Raw genomic sequence first — 19,050 nt, 5'->3', positions numbered from 1 at the left:
CCCCAGGTACTTACCGTCTTTTACAGATATTTTAACACAAACTTTTAAATAAATCAACATTACAAACTATATAATTGCAATAATTCACCTAAAACGCAAATACATTCAGTTCAAAAGTCGACGAATTAGTTCGAGAAAACATTATTTTCCTCTTTTTTTCAATTTAGTTCTCTAATTTTTCGCCAGATTTCATCAAAACATACCGGGCGTATAAGTTCATTCTACAATTTTAACATTGTTTTTACCGTTTTTGTGACTTTCAGCACGTTTTTGACCGAAAATGAACATAATTTCTCCAAAAATCACCAAATTTGTGTGTTTTCTAGTCAAAAATAGTGCAAGTACGCAAATTCTACTGGATTCGCAGTGGCCATGATTTTGATTAACAATGTTTTTTTGGGACTTTACTAAACAAACTCAGCTAACTAACAATTTTTAGAGATAAATTAAATATTTTCATTTAATTTTTTTATAATTTAAAAAGAAAGTCGTCTAAGGATTCAAAGCTAAAGTTTGAAGTTACGTTTCACCTTTACGTTCATCTCTTTTTCTCTCAAAACAAAAGGTATTTTCCCTTTATTAGGATGTGCTCTTACGTTTACAATTTGGCGCCTTTACGTACTTTTACCTTTTGCCGCATTATTTTCTTATTTCTGTCAGTTTTATGCTCCGCTTTACGTTTATACGTCTTTGTGTTCTCTCAATCTGTTATTTTTGCTTTTGTGTTTTTTCACTTACCTTTTCTTCACTTTTTTTCATAGAAAAATTGTTACCCTGATCCGGGTTCGAACACCCGACTTCCCCCGTCGAAAGTGGCGCTTATACCACTGAGCCACCAGGGCCCCAAGTACTTACCGTCTTTTACAGATATTTTAACACAAACTTTTAAATAAATTAACATTACAAACTATATAATTGCAATAATTCACCTAAAACGAAAATACTTTCAGTTCAAAAGCGACGAATTTGATCGAAAAAACATTTTCTTCCACTTTTTTTTCAATTTAATTCTCTAATTTTTCACCAGATTCCATCACAAGATACCGGGCGTATAAGTTGATTCAACAATTTTAAAATTGTTTTTACCTTTTTTGTGACTTTCAGCAGGTTTTTGACCGAAAATGGACATGGTTTCTCAAAAAATCACCAAATTTGTGTATTTTCTAGTCAAAAATAGTGGACGTGCGCAAATCCTACTGGATTTGCAGTTGCCATAATTTTCATTAACAATGTTTTTCGGGACTTTACCAAACAAACTCACTTAACTAAAAATTTTTAGAGATAAATTAAATATTTTCGTTTATTTTTTTTTTTATAATTTAACGTTACATTTCATAGAAAACGTGGATAGTAAAATATTTGGTTTATTACATTAAACATCGTGACCACACAGCACTTAACATTATTGTAAAAAGTCGTCCCTTACTAATTATTTTTATTGTTCGGCGGAGATAAAGTAAACATTTTTCTAGTTGCAGTAATTCGTAATTACAAAACGGAATTTAATTCAAAAGAATATCGCATTCCGGGCCAATTATTACCTGTTCCGCCCGCCAGCTTTATAAATATTAATGTCCGGCACATCATAGATCACTTTAAATGGCTGTTTATGTTAAGGATTATCCTGCAATTTATAGATATTAGTGCAGCAGTGCCTCCGCGGGCATAAGACTGTTAATTGGGTACGAACGCACCTGAGTCCTGGCCTGTTCCCGCTTTGTTAACGCTAATATATGGCCGTGCCATCGTTCACACCATAGTGAAATTCGCGAAATAACCCCAAATGCGCACTGCAGTCTTCCTTCCGTCACCCCATCAAGTCCGGATTCTTCCGGTTGCGGCGCGAGTTGATTATAAATTCCGCGAAAATGTTTTTTCAACAATTAATGGTTTTTATCGAGAGGCGGCGTGCGTAAACAGGCCACAAGAACGACGAGGGGCCGCTATGGGGGTTGGGGAGTGCGTGCAGTGAGAACCGGTGCACTTGTCGCTACAACGGTTGCTGAGGGCGTGCGAGTCGCTCGAATCCCCGGATATCCGCTTCGACACGTTCTCCTATTAGCCGCTAATCCTCAGATACGGACGGCTTCGGGCCACAATGTTCCCACCACCCACTTGCTTTTATACATTTATTAAGACACAACGGATATTTCACACAACAGACGGCAAAGGGTGCAACCACTGGGTCGCATAGACCAGGATAATAAATAAAAGCTTCGGGATTGTGTGTCACGCGACACAAAATAAAGAAGTTGCTAATAATAAGTTTGTTTAATTTAGTTACTATTCCCGTGACTCTTCTGGAAATCAGTGTAAGCCTGAAGGAGGTTTCTGATATTCCTCCACATTTATGAACAGCGGAAACGTGAATTATTCAAAACGTGATAAACATGCACCTAAATCGTCGCAGTTAATTCAGACTGCAAAACAAAAATGTAATAATTAATCTGTCAAAATCATACACGGAGACATCATAATATGAAAATTTCAGAGGCACATGAAACAAACATCACAATGCCACAAACAATTCGCCCAGTTCTATTTCAACAATGCATATCGGTCTGGCGGCTTTTTTCTCTTGTTCTAAAACAGGAAATCCGGTTATTATGATTTCATAAAAACCAAACGAGAAAAATCACTGATTTATCCGCACATACGTGCGACGCTGGCGGGTGTCTTTCATTTGCAATTATAGCGTCGAGTGGAGGAACAGGCGAGGACATTATGTCTGAGATATGTCCGGGCCAGTGTAATTGACACTTGGTGAAGAAAAGCGAGGGTTCAAGTTGAAGTTAGAGGGCAGGAGCGTGCTATTGGCACGTCGAGATCGCTGAGTTCTGCCATGTGCCACCTTTCACCAGCAGGAACGCCGCGCTGGATCTGAGCTAATTGATGTTGGATTAATTAGCGGGAATTCATCTCGTTCTTTCAAAAAATCGGAGGTGACCTGCAGTCCAGAATTTCAATATTTAGGAACTCGGTGGTTACCATTATTGACATTGTCCTATATTCGATAGCTCTGCACCGCTTAGTACGGGGCGCCCGGCTATGGCGGTACCCGCGTCAAGCTTTCTTCCATTCCGGCATATATCCGACAAAAACCAGAACCGAATATAAAACCCGTATGGCCCGCTTGAAAACCGTGGACCTAATTGCGAATCTTCATACAGTTCGCAAATTTGCAAGGGACCAACCCGCAGCGATGGCGCCCTTTATCGCCGCCACCACCGCCGCCACCGCTATCGTTATTATTAACTCGTTATCATCGAGGGACTCCTCGGTTTAAACAAATCGGTATTTTTTCGCTTTGCAATCGGCGAGGGCCAGCTTGTCACTGACAGTGAACAGAAAATAGAGAATAAGGAAATAAATAAAGGAAGGTGTGTATATTTACTCGTATTAGAACAGCTGCATATAATCCACAACTACTGCCATAATAATAGATTGAAGAAAAAATGATGTCATCACAATTTGCCGTTTAATAATATATTTGCCATTAATAATGCAAAAATTAATTGACACTTATTGACGGCAGTTTCTTCTCATGATTATTGTTATTGATGATTTGCAGATAATTACGTTGTGCATTTAAGATGTAAGTGAAAATAAATAATTAAACCACTAATTGAGACGCTTTTATAATACCATCTAAACCTACTAAATAATTAGGTATTCCAATTACCTAAATAGTCTAAGAAAAAAGTTTTGAATGTGTACAATTTGCTTCCAATTATTGTAAAAACACTGTTCTAAAAACTCGCAAACTGTGAAATAAAATAAGCCTACACACAAATGCGCACGAGAAAAATGCCCACATGGAAAAAAAATACACCGGAAAAAACCCATATAGAAAAAACGCACTGAGAAAAAATCTCACATTGAAACTACCCCACATAGAAAAATGCCCACACAGAAATGAACGCACAATGAAAAAAGCCCACGGAAAAATACTCACAGAGAAAAAACAATCTCTGCTATCATGCATGAATTTATTTATAATAATCGATAACTTAATAACTAAACAAAGTTTGGTAATTTTTTTTATTTAATAACGTAAATAGATTAATACTACGTAAATAAATACAACTACAGCTGCTCTAAAACTGGCGCACCATTGGGACATACGTTGTTAAAAAGCATGTGTATTATCCGTTTTTTTATAAACAGTTGTCAGTGTCATAATCAGAAAAAAAATTTCGTTATATGGCTTTAACTGAAGAAATTTATATGGCTAAGTGTATTGCTCACCCCAAATCCGGGTACGTAATGTAAATCTAATTTCTCAATTTTCCCTTTTAAGGCGATATGAATGACGACAATAGATTACGGGAAAAAACTTGAAAAAAATCCTAAAACCGTATTTTAAAAAATCTAAACCTCCAAACCTATTTTGTTAACTTCTTCAGTTTTGATTATTTTTTAATGATGAATAATTATTTTTATTATTTTTAAATATACTATCAGATTTTAGCAATTTTTTGAATTAGAAATTTTCCCAGTGTGCCAACAGTAGGAATTATTTCATAGGAAAACTTTTTAGGAATAATATATATTTATTGTTGATCAAATTCTATTGCGATCACGATTGTTAGACAACGTTGTCACATATCATTTATTTACTTCGTTATTTATCAATAACTTTAAGAGAAAGAATTTTTTTACTATTTTTATCATTATTTGTTAGCATTTCTCTATCACACACAAGAGTTGGTGCGCCGGTTTTTGAATACCCGGTATATCTGACGCTTTTTATTGTTGGTGAAACCGAAAGTAAGTAATAATGTATAAGATGTTGTGTGCCTCCGAGCCGCCGTCCCCAGCTTTACAATGGTAAATAGCACTCATCTACTTTTTCGAAAAAAATTTATTTGATTAACTGGGCAACATATCTACCAAAAAAAACTGAAGTAGTTGAAAGACTGTACCTCCGTTTTTTTTTTAAATTCTTACCACTTGTCACCTCCGGGTCGCCACCCAGATCTGTTTGATATTTAGAAAATTTTTGTTTTGATGCAAAAATTTTTTTGAGCAATGTCAACTCAATTTTATTTATAACATGGGAATTAATAACTACGGCGATTCAATCGGGGTAAAAAAATTAAATGCAGACTAATTTCGGTTTAGTAGGTGACAAAACTGACAAGATGTTAACAACAAAAGTTACCCAAATCATAAATTGAAAATTAATTACATTTTAAAATTTAAAAACTGGCTTAAAAGTTAAAAGAATAACTGACTGAGGGTTGTGCTACCCGGTGTTGATTTTGATAAATTGTAAATTGATAGGAAATGTTTTCTTTAAAGTATAGGAAGCCAAAAAAAGGAGTACTGTTGAATAGAAACTAGAGGGGAAACGTAATGCCCATTTATATAAACACAGCTTATACTGAGTTTCTATCTCTGTGGGTTTTTTGTATGTGTGTTTTTTAATAAATGGGTATTTTTCTATGTGAGCTTTTTTCGTCTTAGCTTTTTCCATATGATTTTTTTTCGATGTGGGCTTTTTTCGTGTGAGCTTTTAGTGGAAAAGAAATCTTCCAAAAAGAAGAGCAAAGGTAGGTATATATTTTCCCTATCCTTACCCTGCATTTCCCTCGAAACCTCAATAAAAGTCGCTTTAATGAAAATCGCTATATTTGCGATAAACAGCGCCAAACAAAAATATGAATTAATCGCGGGCTTCCAGCCGGTTTAAGTCCTCGTTTATCGCGTCATTCCCGGAGTAATTGCAGGAATATAAAATGGGGTATGTAGTTTGGAGTTTGCGGGGGTGTACCGTTATAACCAAAAAAGTGACAGCGAATGCGACAGGGTCCACACTGCACAGAGCTGATACGAGTATCGTAACGAGAGGAGTTCGCGATTACTCTCCCTGACACCGCGGCAAAATCACCCCAGTGTCGTCCGGTGCACCCTCACGCCATAATCTCGCCGCAGAACTGCAGTGGTGCATTTAACACCTTCCAACCTTCCAGACCATTAAATCGGCTCTTTTGCCTGCCATTCGCGTCAAAGCACCGCTGGTGTCGTGTGGAGGAATGGGGAAGTCTTGGGTTTGGGGGCGAGTGGGGTGCTGCTCCGCCACTGGCGCGGGCTCAGAATCTGAGCGGAGCAGGCGTCCGGTGGTCGGCAGACGGCGATAAGACACGTCCCAGGGGCAGGTTAGCCTGGCTTAGATGTGCCGCGTGCCACTGTGCTTTGGAGATAGTAAGGGGTGGAGGATAGTCGTAGTGTGTTTCTCCCCTTCTTCGTAAGATCAATTCGCTTTTAACTAACCTGCCGCAACAGCACGTGTCCCGCCAGGGATATAAGGACCAAAGCAAACAGAGAATGTTGACGTTTGTAATATCAAAAAGGAATAAACCTGGAAGGGTTGGGATATTTATTTTAAAGTAGAATAACAGTGTGGAGGTGGGTCGGGGAATAGCTGAACGAAGGTCGTTCCAAAGGGAAGCGCGCAGGTGGACGCACGATTGCGAAAGTTTTTCTTGGATTTTAGGGGGAAGACCTATGTGTTGCTATAGCCGCACTTTAAGATATATTCTTCCTTTTTCAACTTAATTAACCAATTCATATTAAAGATGTAATGTTTAGTAAAAGTAAATGATAAATAAACATTTATATTTTTTGCTGACTTTTCTGCTGTTTCAATTGCTCAAATAAACTGTACAATAAAGTCAATAAACGCTTGCTATAAACAGATACCGCGACCATCGAGAATTGTAGTGATTAGTATTTAATAACGCAGAAGTATGAAAATAAATAATAAATGACATTTTATTGTAATACACGACTAATCACCAATGATATCACAATATTGCAATGTAAAACGCGAGTAGTTTACATTTTTTTTGTAACTTGTAAAATCTCTAATACTAATAGCTGAGTAATAACACAGCTAATACTGATACGCAGTAAATTAAGTGGTGTTTTTCAAATCCGCGCCTTAGTTCATCCTCCAATGAGTCCAATATTTATCCCCATATATGGTAGCAACGTTTCTTTGTACACTATAAAGTTTTACAACAATTAATGATTTTTAAGATAAGCAACCCTCACAATAAGATATTTTGACAAGGGTGACCCGAAAATATTTACGATACCGATCGATTAGCTTCAAGCTTGCTGTTTGGGGTAATCATAATAAAAATTTAGAAAACGTTGCCACAATACTGGCATGTATATCTCCGCAGGTTATAATACAATTGGGTTTTTGAAAATAACATTTTATATGTTTATTAGATAGGAATTTAGTTTGAACTTGTTACTAAATGTAGTTCACAAACGTATTTTCTTTATTAGAAAAAAATAAGATATGTCATCTTCGAATGGGCAAATTTTTTAGCAGTTTTCAAGTTCGTCTGGTCTAGCGGACATATCATGGTAATAAATTCGCTAGAGTGAAACCTCCCTTAATGGGCACCTCCGAATAACGGACACCTCTTCACAACGGACATTTTTGTAGGAACGTAACAAAACCTATATTAAAATTTACACCTCCTATTAGTGGACACCTCTCCACAACGGACAATTTAAAATTCCCCATCGGTGTCCGTTGTTGAGAGGTATTACTGAATGTGCAACATACGTTCCACTCTATTTTAGATTGTAGATATCGCGAAACTTATCCTGGAGAAACTATTTGCACCTAACTGCAAATTTTGGGTAAATGTTTTGCCATTTTTATGTTTATCTAAAGTTCCGTCTTTGGAATGTTTTTTTTCTGGATAGTTTTACCTGTTAAGGGAGGATTACATTGTTCAAGTTTTGTTGACAAACAGAGTCATATAAGATTTCAAAATCATAGATAACTTTTGAGTTTTCATAAGCAATACACTGTGGATATTATTATTTTTAATTAAAATAGCCACACGGTAAATTTGATAGTTGTGCATCCTATATTTTAAGGGGTCATCCCAGGAAAAAGTACCGTCGCATATCAAAAATATACAAAAGGTACAAATTTTCATTTTTTTGTCGAAGAGACCAAATTTCATTTCTTCAAATGTCACCGACTATTAACCATGTAAACTAAAGTACCCACTCGTACTTAAGTAACGCATACTTAGTTTATATTGTTTTTTTGGCGTATTTTTAGATGCTAATATGGAGGTTGCACCCTACTATCATCCATTAAAATATTTGCACAATATTTGCGTTGCAATTTACCCCGTTAAGTGTTAGTTCCCACTTTTAAATTGGTGGATACTACACACTTCTATCAGTTGTATCTTATGAAGTATTAGTTTGTTTTAATTATGTGAAAAGATCATTTTGTTGCTGCATCTTTTGCATTGTTTTCTGACCAAATAAAAAAACTCAGTACATATTAGTTTTTCTTCAACTTTTCCAAATAATATCTGATTTAGCAATTCAGACCTGACCAAGAAATTTGCCAAATCTTACATATCTCGCTTTTTCACTTTCTTTAGCCGCGCTTTGTCGCCCCTGAAAATCCGAGCGCCGGAAACACCTGTAATTAAATGTCTGGAATACAAGTAACCTGTTGCGAGAGAGAATCGCTTATAAATCGTAAATTTCAGCTTCGCGTTCTTTTGAAAGAGGTCGTCGATGGTGGCGGCTGCGGGGGTCTTTGTGGTCATGGCAGAGCAGTGCTCTTGATTGAAATACACTAAATGAAAGCCATTTCCATTCGATTATAACACTGATGTTGGATTTGATTGCGTATGGTATATCGTGCGCGACAGGAAGGTGTCAATTGCAGGTAGGTGCGGTGGCGCGATCGGTTATCGAACAGATCAGAGGTGATTGTTTGACCGTACCGGAGCCCGAAACGCCCCCATTGTACTGCGCCGCTGGCGAGATTAACGAGTCAAGAGCACTCGCGTGAGGGCGGAGTAGGATGAGGAGACTGCTTCCATTCAAACAATTTTTTTTACAATTTTTCGCGTCTCAGGTAAACCAACTACATTGAAAAGAAAAAAATCCAACTCCAAATCACTTTATTATTCGGCAGATTCTGAATTCAATTTTAACTTTGAACTATAAATTTGCCCCCAGTAAAGTCCCCGTTTTTATTATCAAAACTTCGTCCAAAATTAACAGGTGCGCATTCCCAAATAGGGTCAAAACCATCTTAAAAACTTCCAATAATAAAGCACCCCGAAATGTGCTGATTGTGCGCCAATAAGAAATCTGCGTCTGCCGTTTCCTGCAATAGTTGATAACATTAAAAATGTAATAATGAACACGTTGAGGCAGATGCCCATTTGACACATGTGGCGCGTTCCGGGCCGCCATCTGGCCCGGATTCCTCCGATATGCAGAAGCTCGCCACCAGATCCTATTTAAAATAAATATCGTAAAAAGAAGGAAAAACCCGATTCGGGGCATACATGTTTCTGACACTTTCGAGTGGTTCGGACCGATTTTAATTGATCAAAACGGTATAAATTAGGGAATTATTCAGGCTTTGTGCGGACGACGAGCCAAACCGCCAGTTTTTGGTGTATTTCATGGTAAAATTCGATGTTTTGTTGTTGGCACCAGTGCCAGCGGTGACCGCAATACTTTATGACACGGGCCATGTTGTCGGGCCATCTGCGTAGGCCATGTGTGGTCGTGCGCTATTTAATGGGGCCCTAATTAGGACACTACGTAGAAGATTCGGCTTTCTTATAGCACCGAAGGGTGGCTGCGGTTTATCAGTTTCGGAAGATTCAATTAAGAAGTAAACATCCCTTGCCTAAACGCTTCGGCTGGGGCTGAATAAATCTTAAATTAGATAGATTCGGCAAACTGTTCGAAAGAGCTGAATAATAATATCTGTTAGAGAAATATACAATGAAAACCTCTCTTTACGGACACCTCCGTATAACGGACACCACTCCACAACGGACAACTAAAGTTTCCCCATCGGTGTCCGTTGTTGAGAGGTTTTACTGTACCAATATTACAGAAAAAAAATCAAAGTTTTGCGCAGAAAATTCGGTAGGATATTTAACAATTCAGGATTAAGACAAAACAGTGTTCTAAAATAGTATTAAAAATTTTATGGTAGGGACTTCCCCTCGCGTCAGCCGCCTCTTTTCGTTTTCTAGGTGGTCCTCTTGGTGTAATAAAAGAAAATTTGCGGTGTGATCACCCGGCCATCCGCCGATGTCAAATATATTCGGAAAACTTGTTCAATCAAACCAGGCCGAGGACACATCCGCCTCGCCGCCAAGCACACACGCGGCGGCGGCGGTGGCGGCGGCTCTTTCCATCTCCGCATTCAGAATAGTGGGAGACCATCTGTCTTTTATATCAAGCCGGCGGCACTTCTTAGGCTCTTTGTTTTCCGTAATTAAAACAAAAGTTGACAACAGATGGCGGCGGCGCACGTCGCCGCTACCGTCGTGCGCGCCCCGATTGTTTTTTGTGATAGATTGCTTTGTCTGTATTGTGCATAGTTTTGATTGTTTTTCGCTGCTTCTGAAAGGTAAATTTATTAGCGTCACCCGGTTCTGATTTCTATCAGGGGTGTGCACGGCCGACTTTCCCGCACCCGGACGGGGGCTCATTTTAATTTATCACTGACAAAAGGATTGACTAGAAACCTATCGACGAGGCGAAGAAACGGAACTAGCGAATTTTTAACTCGGAGCGGGCCATAAAGCTCAGGTGTCGCCGCTATTAAAATTAAATACTGCCAACGAACACGATTCTCGAAAATGTGCTTGCAAGCAACGCAGATTTTGCTATTGGACACTGAGATTAATAAAAGATTCAATACCCACTGCTTTTAAATTTGACAAAAATTCGTCTCTTGTGTTCCAGCTGCGAGCAAAGATCGCTGCAAAACTCCGGACTCTCCGGAAGGCGCTCGACAAGCGGCAGCGCCCCTTTCGCCCACCCAGTCCTCACCCCCTCGACACCCCACAAATGGTACTTCTTCGCCAGTCAACAACGGGTCCGCCGATAGTCTGACGCCACCACTGCCCGCCTCCACTGTGCTCTCTGTCAATTTAGACAATGCCCAGCCACAGCAGTACCATGGTAGCTATTCAAACGTTACAAGACCTCTAGTCAAAGTCAAACGGTTCTTGAGCACTTTGGTGCAGTTCGGCTGCGATATTGGACCCGACATAGGCGAACGAGTCCGTAGTCTAGTACTCAACTTAGTTGTAAGTGAATTTTGCTTTCCTGTAGCCAGTGCATTTTCAACCCGCACTCTTGATTATAATTGTTAATGGGGCTGGGGTGCATGTTGTGCAGAGCTCGAATTTAAGCATAGAGGAGTTCCACCACTCGCTGCAGGATGTGACCAACTTCCCCCTGCGTCCGTTCGTGCTGCCGTTCCTGCGGACGCATCTGCCGCTGCTGCAGCGTGAGATCCACGCTTTGGCTCGGGCAAATAAGCAGGTAAAAAAATACGAGCACTTTTCGCTTGTTATTGTTTTAAGGAAGTTTAGGCGAGCTTCGAGTTAAAGTAAATAATATTTGGCGAAGAGCGGTTAAAAGAAAGAATTACTTTGCACGTCTTGTATCAACAGAAGCTCGGAGAGAAATTAAAAATAAATAATAGAGGAAACCTGAAAGCAAATGTCTTAAACGGTTACATAAAACATGAGCCGGTCGAGATCAATATGCAAATCGGCCGACGCAAAACAAATAAATCAAAGAAACTCAATAATGGATTCAGTACAGTCGAAACAAATCAAAAAATAATTGTAAAAGTTCACGGCGAGATGTTATGGACGAGGGCGCGACTTTTATTGTTCCTCCACTTCATGTAACACGTGGCTTTTACAATTTCCATTAATTAAACCGCTCAGAAATATTCCAATTTCCGATATTACCTATAATGGAAAAGGCGATGTTCTCCAGATTGCATCCACTGAAAAAACCAAGCACTTCGACGGAAGCTGGCACTCCAACAAGTTATACAAAGTGATTTGTACACAGTTTACTTTAAGCTCTCATTTCCAAAAAAGTCACATAAAAATCATACAATCTCTTTGCCGTTGCTGTCGTTTAATATTAACAAAAATATAATAGGTACGTGTACAATTAATTACCAAAGGTTACACGTCCGACTACAAGTAATGCAGTTCCATATTTTTTTAACGAAAAAAGGCAAACTTATTAGTATTTTATGTACCAAGGGCATAATGAAGATGCTTATAATCGTGGGCAACAGTTAAAGTTAAAGTAAAATTAATTGATAATTTTCTTTTGTCAGCATTAGTACGAATTAGCGGACGTAATTATTATGGCCCAAGGGCATAATAGAGCCCTAAGACGCGTAGCATAGGCGAAAAGAATCTATAATAACAGGGTGTTTCACGTAATCATATTCATTCCGTCTCTTGATAGAACACATGAAAATTGTTTCTGAAAAACAGAAATTTATGACCATTAATGAAACAATGATTAGTTTGACAAAAATTGTCATGGGCTTCCAAAAATTAAATAATTAATTGTGTATTTTTTCATCTACTATTCTGTGATTTTTGTGTAATTAAGTGCGTATATTAGGCGCAGGGTTCGTAAAGTTGTTTGAAACACCCTGTATAAGTGGAAAATAAAAAATTTCACACAACAGGCGAAAATAATAATTTGTGGTATTTTAGAAATTTGATGTTATGAAAATTTATAAAAAAGTCTAAGTTTAAAACACGAAATGGTTTTGAAAATTCAACATTTTTGCTATAATATTTTTAAATTAAATCTAGTCGATAAAAATAGAGTTTTAAGAAAAAAACATTGTTTTTAGTTAAGAACTAAGGGGCAACAAAAACAAATAATTTTGGAATGTGAAATTAAGCAAACGTAAATGCAAGATATACATAGTATTTCTGCAGTGGTACAGGCTGTTCGCAAAATTGAGGCCTTCCTTTAGCCTAAAACACTTTAGTACAATGTTCATAATAACAAAGAAAGAAACAATTTGATTTTTTTTTTTTTGAGATTTTTGGAGCCAGTCCTATTCAGTTTTGCAAATTAACAAAAAAATCTATTACAGAGTTTCCTCCTAAGCTGTATTTGTAACATTTATAATATTTTAATTAATTATATATTATAATTTATAATATTGTAAGATATATTTGGTTATGTCGTTTTTTTAATAATACATAAAGCTGGCTAGTTTAATTACCCAAGAAACTTTTAGTAAAAACCGGCCAAAAACTTTATTTATCTTTTGTTGAAGTTGTTGTGAACCTATTTTTCACTTATGAGTATAAGAAACGCTGTTTCTTTTTTATTGTATTCCATAACAAGTGAGAACCATTAGAGCAAAGTACAGACTGAATAGAAAAATCGCGTTGTTCTATTAATCTACAACATATCCTCGCTCTTTATGGTGTCCCTTTTTGTATTTTTTATTAGAGTTGTTTTGATGATTTCTTTTCTTGTTGCAGTCCCCTCTGCAGTACGTCCGTTCGCACGACCATGTGATCCTCGATTCGACCCACTCGCCCTCGGAACTGTCGGAAATTTTCATGTCGAACGAGACGCCCCTGGTCGCCGGCCTGAAACGCCGCGCCTCCGACAGGTAAACCCGAAACACCTAATCCATCAAACCCCTCACAAGCCTTGCATCTTCCTTTCGAAAATTCGGCAGAGGTCATAGTGACGCAGGTCGATCCGCTATATTCAATAGTCTGCATGCGACCGTTTTATTAAAATGAGTAATGGTTTCTTTCAGTTGGCGGGCCGTTGGCGCACGTTGCGCCGCCGGTGCCATCTGGCGGGAACAGCACTCTTTTTACCAGGAAACGTCCCCCTCCAACCACCCTTTTTCAACGTCACTTACACGGGCCTCTTGCCTTTTAATTACAACACTGACGTGAACTTTTGAAATTTTAGGACGAAAACGTTAATTTCTGCTTGTTTGTGTCATGTTAATCAATCGCTCGACGAATTTCCACTCTTTCAGCGGCTAATAGAGTATTTATGGGGGGCGGCGAGGCAGCTTTCTTAAGGGGGGCGGTTTTCAAAGGGGTGGATTTGCGGTACAAAATTCGAGACATGTTGCTAGAACAGGTGTTCGTGCTGGAGTCTGATGCAGTTTTTACCGGTGACTAACTGACATTTCCATCAATTGCGGGGATTAGAAATCGATTTTTAACGAGATTCGAATGCAGAATGGAACTTAAATAATAATCGCGAAATTGCTTCGGTTAACACGAAATCGATAAAGGGAAAACTGAAGTATTAGACCGAGAAATTTAACATGCAACAGTGGAAGTCCAATCGGAAAGTGTTCGAAGAAACTGCCTTTAAAATATTAATCACAGCACAAACGCAAGCCTCTTTCTCAAACTAATATTATGGGAAAGCATTTTTTGTTGTTAGTAACGAAAATTACCCGCTAGTCAACCGCAAGTAATAAACGAAATATGGTGGATGCGCCGGGCTAGAATGAAAACTATGAATACTTCTGCATACACGCCGCATAAAACAAAGTGAAATAGATTCTAGGTCTATTTCTAGTTCAGCAGATATCACACTGTCGCTCGCTAATGTTTATATTCTATCAAGCAAATCTCCTAGCTTTTGCTTAGAAAAATGAACAAAGCACAAGTATTTTCGACTTAATAGTCTAAAGCAGATTACAACGCACAATTACAGTTAATTCTATCCTTTGGGATTTGTCAAAGGACAAAGGGAGGAGTTGTAATATGTAGAATAAAAATTCTGTAGATACTCAAATATTCTCTTTATTAAAACTTATGCATTATTTATTCGCAGCATATACGAGAACGGCACGAACGGCCAGCCACACGACCCCCAAGACTGCCTCTCTATAAAACGTCCCATGAACTCCCAAAATGCCTTTCTGTTCTCCCACCAGAGCCTCCTCCTCCCGAACATGTCGTCAACAATCCCCAATTCCCACTTCTTCGACTACAACCAGCACAACCACCTCCCCCAGCGAGTTGAAGACAACAACAACACCCCCAACCGAGGAGACGAAGAATGGCGCAACATCCACGTCATGCTCAACTGCATTCTGTCCATGGTGGAAAAGACAAAACGAGCTTTAACAATCCTACAACAGCGAAATAGTCAAGACCTCACCAACGAATGGTTGAGAAAGCAAGACGTTAGTGTAGATCTCAAGAAAGCCGCCAACGAAATAATGGTCCAAGCCGTGCGACAGACGGAGGACCGGGTCGCAGAGGTGAGACGACGGGCCGAAGACGCGGTGAACGACGTGAAAAGACAAGCAGTGATCGAGCTGCAAAAGGCAGTCGCGGCTGCTGAAACGAAAGCCAACGAACTTGTGGCTGCCGAAAGGGCCAAGATGGAAAAACTTCTAGCCGGTAAGTAAATTTTCCCAACTAGTTGGCCTAAGTTAATGAGTGCAATAGAAGCGCGGAAGCATGGTGACGAAAATCAGGACAACCCGGATAACAGTCTGTCACCGCCAGCTTCACAACCCCAACCTTCGCAACAGAATGTGAGTTGTGTGTGAGTTATGGCCGCTGCTTATTTTTCATTTTCAGTCGTGTTGGAACTGCGGCCGGAAGGCGCACGAGACCTGCTCGGGCTGCAGCGTGGCCAGGTACTGTGGCCCCTTTTGCCAACACAAAGACTGGGAGAACCATCATCAGATATGTTCAAAGGAGAAGGCAATGCGGCCGTTGCGGACGTCGACTCCGAGCACCACAGCCCCACCGACACACGTCAATCAGAGCGAAACGGTCAAATTCAAAAAGTGACATTTGAAGAAGGGCCGCAAGTGTAGGAAATTTTAACCGTCATTAACTTAAATCATTAATATAAGCATGCTGAATCATCGTTATTATACGTTGTTCCTCATTAATACCAAAGAAGCACATGTAGTTCTCTCTATGTGTCTTGTATCAGTAGGGGTTGTTTGCCGGGCTTGCCTTCGGGGGCCCACACGTTTAGGTCTTGGGTGAAGACACTCTTTCTAGCGAGGCGAATGGGAAGCAAAAGCCAAAATTAATCCCTTTCAAAGTAGTTTATAAATACGGAGGCTTATAACTCGGAAGCGAAACGAAATTCAAAAACAATTTTCTATAATCAAAAAATGTTGTCCTATGGAATAAGGATGAGGGCGCTTTCAGCGTTGATTTAAATTCAATCCGTTCACTATTTGTTTGTGAAAATTGCGGGTATGTTAAGTCTTAAATTCTTAGCCAAGAAAAAATGTTATTTCTTATTTTCTTTACAAAATATATTAATAAATATAAATTTGTGTTCCACTCTATATTTTTTACAAATGTAACAGAGAAATTTGTTGAGAAGGGATTTGGAGAACCATATCGTCCCAGAGAAGCAATTTAAAGCCAAACTATTAAAAATAAGATAGGAGACGTTATAAAAATTTGGGATGGATCGCAAGTTGATAAAAAATTTGTAAATTAATATTATTTTCGGGAAAAAAACTTTCTATTCTCATATTAAATATGATTAATGCTCTCTGTTCCCCTAATTTAATTGTCTTGTTCCTCACCTGTATCAAATGTTGCGCAATCTTGTAACGTAAACGAAACTAACAAAAAAGGAACGTTTGATTTGTAGTCACCTGTTTTAGTGCCCTTCTCACTAGATAAACACTTTGTAGTTTGTCTGCTAGATAATTTTACCAAAAAGTTTTCGGGGTTAGAAATCTCTTTTCAAGATATGGATACACTGCAATGAGGTTTTCTGACATGGTGAAATATAAGATTTCCGTATGCCGCACTTACCGTTCGCATCATCACTTTCGTTTCAAATTCTGGTCTCTTCGACTTTCAAGTAATTCAAAGATAAATAGATGCACACAGTATCCGAGGTGTTGATCGATTTATCTTTGTCCAGTTTTGTTGTAATAATAATCTAGTCACTTTTACAATTTTTTGGGAACCAATTTACTAACAAAAAAATTAAATTTGATAAAAGCAATTACTTTAGTAAATTGGCTTCCAAACGTGCGTGTATAAAACGTTAGGCAGGTAGTTCATTATTGTACATTTCCATGTTATTTAGTGTTTATTATTTATTTTATTTATATTTTAAAACTGATGTACTTTCCCAATATAAAAATTCACATATTTGTTGCATTATTTCAGAATATCTTCAAACAATTTCTCGGCTTTTTTGACGGTATTAAGAGAGTTCTTCCACTCTTCTTTGTTACGTTTATATAAAGCGAGATTTATTTTATTCGCAATGATTTTACCGTACTGTGAACTAGACCATGACCCGTCTTTATAGACCAGTTCTTCCATAATCGCCAATTTATTTTTCAAGTTGGCAGCATTCCAGATCGCTTCAAATGACCTTGAACCGAATTTAGACGATGCCAACTCTTGGTAAGTCCCCTAAAAGTGATACGTCTCAAAAAATAGCAACAAAATAAACATTATTACCAACCTTCATCTTCCTAATTAATTTTTCACGGCTTTTTTCGCCCACATACAAACTTTTGACGTAGGAATCAACGATGTGGCTACCCATTGTGTTCGAAAACAAGGCTTTGAGTTCATTTTGGTCCAAACTTAATAAACCATTGACAATTTTAATTGGCTTATTAAACTCTAGTAGTAATTGAAGAATTAGGGTCCCATGCAAACTCAGTTTATCTTTTTGGAGATTCTCCTTTGACTGTTTCTGAGTTGTATCAAAATCATTAAATTTGCATAAACACAAAATGAAATCTTTGTGCTTTTCTTCTTCAACACAATCCAAACTCTTCATCAAGTTTTGCATAAAACTGCCTTGCTTTGAGGCCAAATTCTTGCAACTTTGGGCGAGAGCCCAGATTATGCCTGTGTGACCTGCTACGATAATTTCTTTAAAGTTGCTGGACAGTTCATCAAACATTAACTCAAACTGGAATAAAACAGTTTAAATCGATTAACCCTTAATTGTTCTAACAAACCTCTGATTTTTCTTTACAATTCATTATTAATTTTTGCACGGTAAAGTTAGTACTTCTTGTAGTCGCCAATTTAACAAGTCGGCCAGAAAAACACTTCACAAATATCTGAGTAAACATTTTTGATTTGGAAACTTCTAAAGTAGTCTCTAGGACCATCATTGCCGGTTTAGACAAAAACACAGAAGGGAGATTATCGCTGTCGCTGTTTTCAACTTCTGGTGCAAAATTGGTCGAAAGCAATTTCTCTAGCAGTTTTTTGAGTAATTTTTTGTCGGCCTTTTTGAGTGCTTTTAGTAAAGATTGCAAAAACCCGGAAGTGACGTCGGTTTGGCACAACTCGCCAAACTGGGGCCAGTGCATTATCCTTTCACAGTAGTCTTTAATGACTTCAATGAACTCTTCTGGGAGTTCAACTTTTATGTCAGGTTCTTCAGATTTAGCATCATTTTTCACTTTTTCGTTTGGAATTTGTGCTAAACTCTCCAAACACCTTCTAATAACATGGTTCCCATATGTGTCCCATAGATAGTCTTCCAAATTATTAAGCAAAAATCTGCTTACTTTTAAAACAAATTCTTTACAACTAGCATTAATGTCATCTTTAGAAATTGGTTTAAATGACTTCTTGGCTGCTTCTGCCACCAAGGATTCAATCACATGTGACGCAAATCGGTCACAACACAAGGGTCTAAGCTCGTCCCCAAAACACTTCATGTATCTTTTCAACACTTCATCATTGGCAAAAGGTATCAACATTTCGATAACCCGACATCCCACCTGGTTGCAACAGCAGTTAATTTCCTGATCAACAGTTTGCTCAAATACGTTATTTACGAAAATTGCTAAAAAGTGACATTAGGGGCACATACTAAAATTTTACAAAATATACCTTTATCCTCATCTGAATCAAAGCCCTGTCTGTAAGCTTCCATAATTCGAACGAAATATTGGTAAGTATCAGCATCCAGTTGACTTCCTCGACCGTAACAGCCTTTTTTCGCGTATTTTCTAGCGTTTTTCAAAAATGATTTTTTTCGTTTTCGTTTGAAACGCTCACTTTTTTGAGCATGTTGGACACCTTCTTCAGACATAGTCACGCTTTTTAGTCAATACGTTTAATAAAAAGAAGAAATAAAAACGAAACAATGAGGTGGAAAAACAGAGGTTATGCTTCTAAATTCGAATCAGAAAGTTCAGAAAGCCGATAA

General features: G+C 38.2%; 2 protein-coding genes across 2 annotated transcripts in view; one reads left to right on the top strand and one right to left on the bottom strand.

The window, feature by feature from the left end:
* Positions 1-17,012, top strand: part of nvy (nervy) — a 26,428-nt gene extending 9,416 nt beyond the window's left edge. Inside the window, exons 3-8 of the mRNA XM_970584.5 lie at positions 10,780-11,126; positions 11,218-11,364; positions 13,365-13,498; positions 14,698-15,272; positions 15,321-15,409; positions 15,456-17,012. Of these exons, the coding sequence (XP_975677.2) occupies positions 10,780-11,126; positions 11,218-11,364; positions 13,365-13,498; positions 14,698-15,272; positions 15,321-15,409; positions 15,456-15,671 (1,508 nt within the window). The 3' untranslated portion in view covers positions 15,672-17,012. The remainder of the gene's footprint in view (positions 1-10,779; positions 11,127-11,217; positions 11,365-13,364; positions 13,499-14,697; positions 15,273-15,320; positions 15,410-15,455) is intronic.
* Positions 16,938-19,050, bottom strand: LOC664587 (uncharacterized protein). Its single transcript, XM_008197795.3, has 4 exons — positions 18,732-19,050; positions 17,843-18,684; positions 17,335-17,793; positions 16,938-17,282 (listed from the first exon to the last, which is right to left on the bottom strand). Exons 1-4 carry the CDS (start codon positions 18,931-18,933, stop codon positions 17,022-17,024), a joined length of 1,764 nt encoding a protein of 587 aa, XP_008196017.1. The 5' UTR covers positions 18,934-19,050; the 3' UTR covers positions 16,938-17,021.

The sequence above is a fragment of the Tribolium castaneum genome, chromosome 3, assembly GCF_031307605.1.
Source record: "Tribolium castaneum strain GA2 chromosome 3, icTriCast1.1, whole genome shotgun sequence".
NCBI lineage: Eukaryota > Metazoa > Arthropoda > Insecta > Coleoptera > Tenebrionidae > Tribolium > Tribolium castaneum.
The sequence above is the reverse complement of the archived record's forward strand: the minus strand, read 5'-3'. Positions and strand labels throughout refer to the sequence as shown.

Excerpts from the sequence above, each read along its gene's own strand:
- LOC664587 (XM_008197795.3), bottom strand. The coding sequence starts at position 18,933 with ATGTCTGAAGAAGGTGTCCAACATGCTCAAAAAAGTGAGCGTTTCAAA. Across the intron at positions 18,685-18,731 it reads TGATTCAGATGAGGATAAAG|CAATTTTCGTAAATAACGTA; the intron begins GTATATTTTGTA and ends GTCACTTTTTAG. Across the intron at positions 17,283-17,334 it reads AATTAATTAGGAAGATGAAG|GGGACTTACCAAGAGTTGGC; the intron begins GTTGGTAATAAT and ends TATCACTTTTAG.